General features: G+C 48.4%; 2 protein-coding genes across 2 annotated transcripts; both read right to left on the bottom strand.

Annotated features, from left to right (window-relative positions):
• Positions 1 to 1,478: 1,478 nt before the first annotated feature.
• On the bottom strand, positions 1,479 to 5,291 carry LOC119096196 (uncharacterized). Its single transcript, XM_037218988.1, has 5 exons — positions 5,186 to 5,291; positions 4,584 to 4,721; positions 3,929 to 4,060; positions 3,184 to 3,289; positions 1,479 to 2,765 (listed from the first exon to the last, which is right to left on the bottom strand). The coding sequence occupies exons 1-5, from the start codon at positions 5,255 to 5,257 to the stop codon at positions 2,419 to 2,421; spliced, it is 795 nt and encodes a 264-aa protein (XP_037074883.1). The 5' UTR covers positions 5,258 to 5,291; the 3' UTR covers positions 1,479 to 2,418.
• A 103-nt stretch (positions 5,292 to 5,394) lies between these two features.
• LOC119097158 (F-box only protein 21) lies at positions 5,395 to 8,888 on the bottom strand. Its single transcript, XM_037220217.1, has 6 exons — positions 8,751 to 8,888; positions 7,876 to 8,070; positions 7,152 to 7,383; positions 6,511 to 6,659; positions 5,685 to 5,820; positions 5,395 to 5,427 (listed from the first exon to the last, which is right to left on the bottom strand). Exons 1-6 carry the CDS (start codon positions 8,885 to 8,887, stop codon positions 5,395 to 5,397), a joined length of 882 nt encoding a protein of 293 aa, XP_037076112.1. The 5' UTR covers position 8,888.
• Between the last annotated feature and the right edge of the window lie 906 nt (positions 8,889 to 9,794).

The raw sequence follows: 9,794 nt of genomic DNA, 5'->3' as shown, positions 1-9,794 counted from the left end.
TGCCCTAAATCCAGCATTGGCTCGTGCCCTTGGCCCGCCAACGCAGCTCGGCACGACTTGCGCGGTGCTGTAGATGACGCCACCTACAGTGGTGGCGCTACCTACGGTGGTGCTGCCGCCTACAGGTGACGCTGCCTACAGATCGGGTCCGTTTGGGGCAATGTCGTCAAAGCGCAAAAAGCGGTTCTTTCTCGTTACGATGCGCTTGGCAGCGTGACTAAAGGCGCAGGGACACAATGTATTTGCCCCCCCCCCCCCCTCTCCCTCTGACACAGAAACGTGATATTGTTTCACCTTTTTAACCCGAAGGTCATGACTTGGACCTGACTTTGACATGACATGACATGACACAGATGACATGACACAAGACACGACCTGGAACTTTGACCTGAGTGACTTAACGTACAGGTCAGCACACCTCGCAAGTCTGGTATCTCTAGCTGTTTAAGTTCCCGAGATCTCAGGGGGCGCTCAAAATGGCCACCCACCCGAGCGAAGGGTATGTAGCCGGCTACCCGGGCGCGTGTGAAGACGGAGACGCCTAGGGCAATGCTTCGGTCATTCAGTTTACGCTTGGTTTCCTCTATTCCCCCCGCCCCCAGCCCCCTACTCTTTGATCTGTTCATTCTTATCGACCACAGCTTCGGCCACGGTCGCCGTCACCTGCTCGTTGACAGAATTCAGGAGGTTTCCCTGCTTCACCGCGTCCATCACCGCTCTCTTGATGGCCTTGTCCATCCTAATGGAAGTCACTTGTCAGTCACCAGTCAGTGGTGGGTAGGGGACTCTCTCTCTCTCACTGGTTTTGGCCGGTCACTCCCTCAACGTATAAGGGGATCAAGCGGGAGGAAGCAGCACGTAACGTGCGATCCGACCGGGGCGATGGTCACAAGTAGCCTGATGCCATTTGCCATGGCGCAAACTTTCCGTAGTCACAAACATGAGTGCCTACTATTTGTTTCTTTTGAATTGTTCGCATTTTTCCTCACGCTCGGACATCTGGTCGCAACAATATGTGTACGTTCAAAATGAAATAAATACTTAACCGGCAAAGGCGCTGAAGACATGTGATTTCTGGCCAACGAAGTTTACCGGGCCTGCGCCACCGCTCGTAATGCGAGTTGTGAGGCCCCGCACGTGCCAGTAATTTCGCCATGCACGACTTCTGCTTGTTGAAAATTACTGAAGCCCGACATATTTCTTTCAGGAATTCATGTCAAACATAATGGAGAGCAATCCATGCTGACGCGCCGCATCATAGGTCATGAGCAATATCGGTGCTGTCTCACTGCTTATAAAAGCGGGCCTTCAGTGCATTCAAATCCGCCTTGCATTCATCTCAGGAAAAATGACATCGATTTATAGGTATATTGCGCACGCATATACACATGGTTACACATCTTGCGGGGATTCGTGCCATATGACGCACGCAAAGCCCGAAGTCGCTCCTTTGTAAAACTGCGTTACCAACGGCACGTGGTACCTACCACCGACAAATGTACATGTACAGGATAAAATTACCGGCGGAAATGAAGGCACAAGACTTTACAACATATCACAGCTATGCAAGTAATAGCCCATGATGACCTAAGGCACAGCAAGGAACACATTTCAACGCCTCAACAATCGACTTTACATCACTGATGAGCTTTCCCACAGCCAAGGACGAAATCACTCGTAACATATCACTCATATCATACAGATGAATGTAGACATGGCACATGCGCATACTTCTAAAGCTCGTATCACATACAAAACTGATGGCACAGAAAATTATCACATACAACTGTAGGGGCCTGAGAACAGGATGATGACGTTACATCCGCAATCACCAATTGCCTATCTACCGCCGATAAATGTAGATAAACAGGACACAATTATCGGCGTGAATGAAGGCACAATACTTGAAAACATATCACAGGTATGCAAGCAATAGCCCATGATGACCTATCAATGAACACATTTCAATGCCTGAGCAGAGCAATGAAGAAAGCAATGGACACATTTTAATGTCTTAAAATTGACTAAATATCACTGATGAGCTTTCGCACAGCCACCGCTGCATGCCAGGTACAAAATCACTCGTCACATATCACTCATGATACAAACAAATGTACAGGTGGCATATGCACATATTTCTCAAGCTGGCATGACATAAACAACCGATGGCACAGAAAACTATCACATACAACTGAAGGCACCTGAGAAACAGCATCATGACGTTATATATGCAAGCACCGACTGCTTGGGATAAAAGGCGTCAATACAGCGTGACAAATCACAGAAAAATGCCATGAGTTACAAGCAAACAAAACACCTGCACACGAATATGCACACATGTACAGCCATACAGAGTAACTGAGGCAGCTGAGGTATTCAGAACACCCCTGTGATTTTCCGCACAATTCAACGCAACCATCAGTGGTCCACCGGGCCCCCGTCACCGGCCACGGCAACACCATCAGTGTCCTCCTCATCATCTGAGTCCTCGGGAAGGATCTCTGGCCAAACGCCCATCCACACTGTGGGAGGTGCCCGTCTCCATTCTTCCTCTTCATCCTCGACGTCGTCTTCCCAGTCGCTGTCGCTGCCATCTATCGGAGACTCCACGAAGCTCGTTTTTGACTCATGCTCACGCCGCGGCTCGGGGAAGAGAATGGCCAGCGGAGCGATCGGCTCGTACCGCTCCCCGTCAAACCGGGTGAAGAAGCGTCCCACTTCCTGATGATCGATAGGCTGGGGATCTGGGGCCAGTTGCAGCTCCTCTGCAATGATACATCCACTTCTGTTAGAGGTAGACAGATGGGGCGCTCTACACAAGAATGGGTGCAAAATATATTGCAAGTTGCTGTGATTTGTAGACGGCCTAACAATATTTTTTCAACAGCAGCTGGGGGCGTGAGCTGCACCACGTAGTGCAACGTCCAGTTCGGCTGTGTAATGTAGAAATATTGGAACTTATGAAATAGCAATGAACACGAATCAGAGCAGATATTCCAAAATCTGTCATGCAGACATCATCAATAGTCAACTCAACATAGCACCTTTGTGGTGTACATAAAGCTGGTCCAATGCACCCAACCAAAATATGCCAGCGCTCTGCTCGTAACTGACATACTGGTGGGATGTCAGTGTAATGTACTCCGAATCGGTGCACAACATTTACTCGGGGAGCCTGCTCACCTTCAGCCATGCATCCGAAACGGTCACCCTCCATCAACAAGTTGTAGAAAGGTTGCTTTTCTCCTCGCTGAAGTCCGGAGCAGGCGCGACTATGTGCTATCCAGTCCTGCAAACACCACCAACCCCGAGTCAACACAATAACTCACACCACGTGGCCGTCGTAGGAGATGAGAGCGAGGGGAATTCGTGAGGCTCCGTGTAAATGCTGGTAAAGAAATTTCACGCATCAAGTGCGTTTCAAGAAATTCAAGTGATGTCCGTGGCAAATTGGTACGCTTACATGCCCATCACTGATGCACCGATTTCTACTACCAATCAAGAAGGGGAAAAGCCCAGAATGAAAGAATGACACAAATGCAACATGCCTGTATGAAACAGAAAGACACATTTGTGATACGGCGATGGCATGCATTGAAAAAGAATTATGTGAATGGCGGACAGGACATTGTAAAACCATAATTGACCATATTAGATACTTTAAACCCCAACATGCTGAAGCCATTCTATATCCCCTCTTTCAAAAAAGATCGCCGTTGGCAAAATAAGGATAGCACTTGTCACACAAATAAATATTTACCAGGCCTTCAGCGACTGCCTTTCTGTGGAAGAAGTGACAAAACAACAAAAAAGTCGAGTTGACTTCTCAGGCTTTGCCACTTAACTAGATCAATTCTTTACAAAACAGTACAAATGGGGTCAGACATGGACTGGCCTGATCCTGTCACTCCATTTAAACCGCTCGTACCTGTGAGGCCTCGTAGTATGGTGAGCACCCGTACACCACTGCCAGGCGCTCGTCGCCGTACGTGACGACGTCACCGACGCCGAACTGCCTCGGATAGTCGCCCGCTGCTCGGTCCGCCGCGCGGAGGTTCACCTGCAACACCGATGAAAATACTGACGGCGTTGCACACAACCGCGGGAGATGATTGAGCGGCATGGTATAACATAAGTAGCGCGACACAAAACATAATTGAAAAGAAATGAGCTGCGATGGCAGTACCGAGCATCAGCCAAACCAGGAACAACAAGAAGGGAAAATAGGGCATCCACAAATCCTTGAAGCAAAAAGCTCACACGCACAAAACGACGTAACATTAGCACATCTGCATCACACTTGTATGCTGATGATGCTTAGACATGGGATTAAACATGCTCGACAACGGAATTTAGCCAGCGGCAATTAGCATTCAGCATTTTAACGTGCGTTTGCAAAAACACGTACACTTGACTGACCAACGTGCATGCATAACATAACGTGACACACAACAGCACCACGGAATCCAACTGCACCACTCACACGCGTACGCACAGGCACGCTTCCGCATTACGTTGGTGAAAAGCTGCAGGAGTAACCTCACGCATTGGCAATTTCATCAAATCCAGGTTATTATTATTACCAGCTCCTGGACTATGGCCTCTTGTTCATCCAGGGAGCGCGTCAGCCGTTTATACATCCTCTTGAAGTGCTTCATGAGTACTTCCAAGCCACGCCTTTCGTTCTCCGCCAGTAACACGCCGTTAGCCTCGACGAATTGCTGCAGACGGAAGGCAGTGAAAATAAGGTCACATCAGATTCCCTCATTGTATCGCCACGTGTTTTTTTCTGACACAATTTTGGACGCAACGCACAGCCCTTGATTGCGAGCCATGTACGAATTCGATACATCCGTGAACCAAAGATGAGACTAGAACGTCACCTTGCAGACGTCCGATCACATCTACATCTTACACAATTATTAGGCACATAAAAGTGAACCATACGTGTACTTCCGACAACGGTTGAAAACAACTGCCAAATGCCACGAAAATGCGACACCGCTGTGCCATCGCTGCCCACCTCAGCACCGCCTGATGAATGAAATCGACGAAGACGATTGGTCGAAGCCGAGGCTTTCTAGACGATTACACATCGCACACATGCTGCGTTAAGCGATTCACGTATGCTTCTTAGATTGTACGTGCTGAATTTTACGGTCCAGCGTCATTAAACACCACTGACCTGCAGCAGGCGGCGTGCGTACATCGGTCTGGAGCGAGCCACAGCGGACATCAGGTCGTCGAGCGCAGCCATGTCCAGGCGGCAGTCGCTGCGAGCCCAGCAGGCCAGTGTCTCAAACGAGACCAGGTCGAGGCCAGTCCCTGGCCGGCGGGCTTCCGGATGGGTGGCGCCATTGATCAGGCGGCCCAGCAGCTGCCCAAAACAATGCATCACGTGAGACAAAGAGGGACATCGTATTGGCACTACAGCACACTGAAGAGTGTACACACAGCAGGACTTATCACAAGTTGTAGCGGGCCTGCTGGTACTCACAGATTCACATAAGAACAAAACACCCTGAACCTCAGACTCTGGTGCTTTCTTTGCAAAGTTCCTTTGCCAAAGGCAGGCATATAAGTACTCGTCAAACAAAACGGCAGATTTTTCAACAAAAAATCCACGTACCCTATATAACAGGGCCTGTGCTCCCAGAATTTGCAACATCAGATGCATCACGTACCCCTGCTCTGGGAAAGGGTTCCACCATCTGAAGGTCCATGTCCGGATGTACAGCATTCAACTCCTCCAACACCTGCTCTCTGGATAGCTGCATGCCGCGACGGACAACGTCGATGAACAGGTACTCTTCACTGTCCCTGCGTGAGGAGCAGCACGTCAAGACATCGTGCACAATGAACTGCATGCATTTATGCACGCATTACGTCAATTGCAATACATCAATGTGCAACAGACAACTTCAGTCACAAAGAAACAGGCACAAAAGCACATTCATAAAAAGGTAAACAAGACAAGACTAAACAAGACAAACATAGTCGGTGCAAAACTGTTGCATTTGCACAAGATGACAACACATCATGCATCAATACGATTGGCTTGACACAATATGGATGCTATATTGAGGAAATGAATGTCTATTTTTAAGGAAATAATGAATGTCATTACCCACAAATCATACGTAACACCACGTCACTATTTTGGTCCCCTTCCTCCGTACCGTAGTTACCAATTGCTCTAAAGAAAATGTTATAGGACCAAATATAACGGGGAATTTGAAACTTTTAACGAACAGAGAAGTGATGCACTTACCAGAGCTGATTTCAAGAATAAATGGCTTTGTTGAAAGAAACAAACACATCAAAAGGCAGGCCTGATCATGAAAAATGCATCAAAGTCTTTGGCATCAAGTGATTACAAAAACTGGTGAATAGATGCACGCCGTGAAAGCAGGAACACCCAAAAAGACGTGACTTGAGCAGCCAGTCTGTCTATTTAGCGTCAATGATGCCAGAAGACCCATTCCCCATGACCCTTACCACAATGCTTACGTTCGGTGCCAGCAGATCATCGAGCTATGCGGGAACTGCACATTGTGGAGGTTGACACCCAGCATGCCAGCTACCGAGGAGTAGACCGTCCCCATTACAGTCTGCGTCCCGGAGCCGGCACAGTGGAGGTGGCGACGAAGGTAGAGCACCTGAAAAAGGAAATAGCAAGCCATTTAATGCATTGTTCTGGAGGCAACAGTAGTAACCTGCACACAACAAGAGCAAACGGCCCATCACACCATTCAGTCACAGAGCGAGTAATATACTACAAAACGGAGATCACACTTGCTGAAATCAAACATCGCCTATTAGTAACGACCTCATTGACGAGCATTTTATCATGACTACCATGGTCAGTCGTCAAAGTCAGCAATTTTCACGGAGACTCTGGATTCTAGACTGTGCAAACATCGCAACAGGGTGTTCGGTGTTAAGCCATCTGACAGGAGCCGCATAATGAACCTTACGACGAACCGGCGGAAACGCATGATCCACAGTATGCTTCGCAGTTCACAGCCCCGCACGGAAAACACCATCAGGCAAAACAGGTCAGAAAGAGAAGTCTGCGCTTGTCCTGTGTGTGATTTCACCCAGTCCAACGTCCAGGAAACATTGATGAATAGTTAATGCAGTACACTCACCAGTGTGTTCAGCTCGGCAGCCGGTGCGTACGCCGGCTCTTCATCCTTCATCAGGGCAAGCTGGTCATACAGCACGATGTTCAGCACGTCCAGGAGCATCAGTGTCTGGTCGTCCGTCCACAGCGGAGGTCCGAACGGGTTCTTTTTGCACGTATCCCAGGCGGCGGCCGGGTGCTCCGGGAGCTTCCGACGAAGCTCGTCCAAAACCAGGCCGGCGACCTTCATGTAGCAGCTGTAAAAACCACGCCATGTCAACGCTCGCATGTACGCATGAAAGGTCGTCTTTGTTCACGGGGGAGGGGGAGGATGGAGACGAATGTTGCAAAGCTAAGACTGTATCCAGATTTGAGACTAGTGCCTTGTATCCCGTTCCTCTGGAGAAAACCACGATCACATTGGCATACTAAGTTTGACCTAGCTCTTTGCTACACCATGCGTCAAGTCCTGTTGATGCCCCTGTAGTAAAAACACAGCGCAGTGTGGCATTTGACTAGAGAGCGACAACATTGAAAATGCCATAACCACAGGTAACAGACGCCTGCAGTCAGCGATCATCGGCACAAATAAACACAGAAAAGGGCTGTGAGATTAGTTGCATACTTGTGTCCATCAGGAAGAGCTACATACACATTAGAAACACAGTCGAGCTGGCAAAACATGTTCGTGCCAAACTTTCAATTTCCGCATGGAGATCGAGCATCTGGTAAGGAGATGAAAGACTCACGCCTTAAGATTGGACTCTCGGTTGTTGGTTTGCTCCGGAACCATCCAGAGGCTCATCAGATAAAAGGCTTCGGGCACGTTCACATGCTGCGCTGGGCGCTGCATGTACTCCCGGAACATGGGCAGCAGCACGACGTCTCGCTGGATCTCGCGGAACAGCATCCGCGCATAGTAGCGCAGAGACAGGTCATCATCCCTGCCAAAGAAGGCTCGAATTACACATATGCCTAACACAGCATCTGTCCACTCCGGAGACCAGTTGAGATGTCAAAGGCTTATAGATAAGTCAATGAGTAAAACTTCTCGAGCGAATAGTTTGGTTCAGTCTGCAGATTACTTAGGCGATACCAGAGCATATGAAAAGTGCATGCAGGTAGTGGTGGTGAATAAACCAAGGTACTGGACAGAACAGCCTGGTACGTACGATACCGGCAAGCTGTTGAGATACGATAGCAGAAGGCAACCCTTGAGGAAGACGGGGTAATGACACTGGAGTGAAAAATTGATCCAGTCTTGGTTCTGTCCCACAAAATGTCAGGGATAAGATTGCCATTCCAAACTAAGAGGAAAGCGGGACAGAGCGACAAGAGACACTGGCACGCTCCTTGAGAAATGACCACCGTTTCTCAATATGGCCCAACTGTCAGAAGTATGAGAAGCTCCGTAGTTGAAGACAAAAAATTTAGAGAAATGAATACTTCAGACTGTGGATGATCTACACCATCAGCGTTCAGACGGCAAAGGGCACGTGAAGGATGATACGAAGGACATAGCACGTGCAGTACCTATGCGACTAAGAATTTATGGTTGAAAAATTGCATTCAGCTGAGCAAACTGCATGCCACCAGGCCACCCGAAAAATGTGATCCAACTTACGGACAGTGTTGGCAGGGATAGATGACCTCCAGAAGGGCATCCCGATTAAAAAGGGTACCATGGACGGGCACCAGCTTGCGGAACTCTTCCATGGCGGGGTCCGGCAGGCAGTGGACTGAGTAGCATCTGTCGGCCATCTTGGCTAGGGCCGTGCGCAGGTGGTGGCCAGAGGAGGCGCGGAACCTCGCAGTACGCCGCCAGCTGCGGCCGCACCGCTCAAACACGCGCAGCAGGGCAGGTCGGCACGAGGGCTGCAACAAGCGCGGGTACCTGCGAAACAAGAACACAAGGTCACGACTGACGCAAATCGGCACGTTGGGAGGTCTCTTGGGTGGAAGACCTGCCTAAATATCACGCCTAGCTCAATAATCTTGGTCAAAACATTGGGCACAGCGAGCGTGATTGAATCAATGACATCTTCAGTCAGCATATGCAATGAAACGTGACGCACACCACCACACACACCACATTTTCCTCACCGTACCATCACTGCAACTGGTTATTAGCAAGATGATCAGCATCTTTATATTTCTCGAGACATTTGTTTCTACCTGGATAGGACTGAATAAAGCAGATGCCCATAAATCAACAGTTGTTTAAATCATAGGAATTCCAATTATTGGTTGTAATGTGAAAAAAGATGGGTTGCTTTTGACCACTTTTGATTATCATATCAAATATAGCTGAGTTTCTTTTAGTAGTGCAGCTGTCCACTACTGGTGTCATGCATCAGTTCTTGTGTGGTGTGCTATTGTTACAAGACCAATGTTAAGTTTGTTTAATATGCTAATCACCATCTGAGAGATGGAAATAAAGGATTGGTGGAAAATTATGTGGATCAACAGAATGAAGATCCAAAAACAACTGTTGGTTGTCCATGAACCATTGACCTAGACAACCTCAGTTATTTGCATTTATCACCATAAAGTATATCACTGTATGGTTTACAAGATGTTTTAATACCATCATTGAATTAGCAAACAGGTGCCTTTTTTCTGGCACTAGCCTCTGTCCCCTGCAGCACTGGTTTTTGAACTTGTCAAA

The sequence above is a fragment of the Pollicipes pollicipes genome, unplaced genomic scaffold (assembly GCF_011947565.3).
Source record: "Pollicipes pollicipes isolate AB1234 unplaced genomic scaffold, Ppol_2.1 Scaffold_4295;HRSCAF=5057_pilon_pilon_pilon, whole genome shotgun sequence".
NCBI classification, from domain to species: domain Eukaryota; kingdom Metazoa; phylum Arthropoda; class Thecostraca; order Pollicipedomorpha; family Pollicipedidae; genus Pollicipes; species Pollicipes pollicipes.
This window is presented reverse-complemented; position numbering and strand designations above follow the sequence as displayed.

Excerpts from the sequence above, each read along its gene's own strand:
- LOC119096196 (XM_037218988.1), bottom strand. The coding sequence starts at position 5,257 with ATGGCTGCGCTCGACGACCTGATGTCCGCTGTGGCTCGCTCCAGACCG. Across the intron at positions 3,290-3,928 it reads CATACTACGAGGCCTCACAG|GACTGGATAGCACATAGTCG; the intron begins GTACGAGCGGTT and ends TGGTGTTTGCAG. Across the intron at positions 2,766-3,183 it reads TTTCGGATGCATGGCTGAAG|AGGAGCTGCAACTGGCCCCA; the intron begins GTGAGCAGGCTC and ends GTATCATTGCAG.
- LOC119097158 (XM_037220217.1), bottom strand. The coding sequence starts at position 8,887 with ATGGCCGACAGATGCTACTCAGTCCACTGCCTGCCGGACCCCGCCATG. Across the intron at positions 6,660-7,151 it reads CTGCCGAGCTGAACACACTG|GTGCTCTACCTTCGTCGCCA; the intron begins GTGAGTGTACTG and ends TTCCTTTTTCAG. Across the intron at positions 5,428-5,684 it reads AACCCTTTCCCAGAGCAGGG|TGCCAATACGATGTCCCTCT; the intron begins GTACGTGATGCA and ends AGTGTGCTGTAG.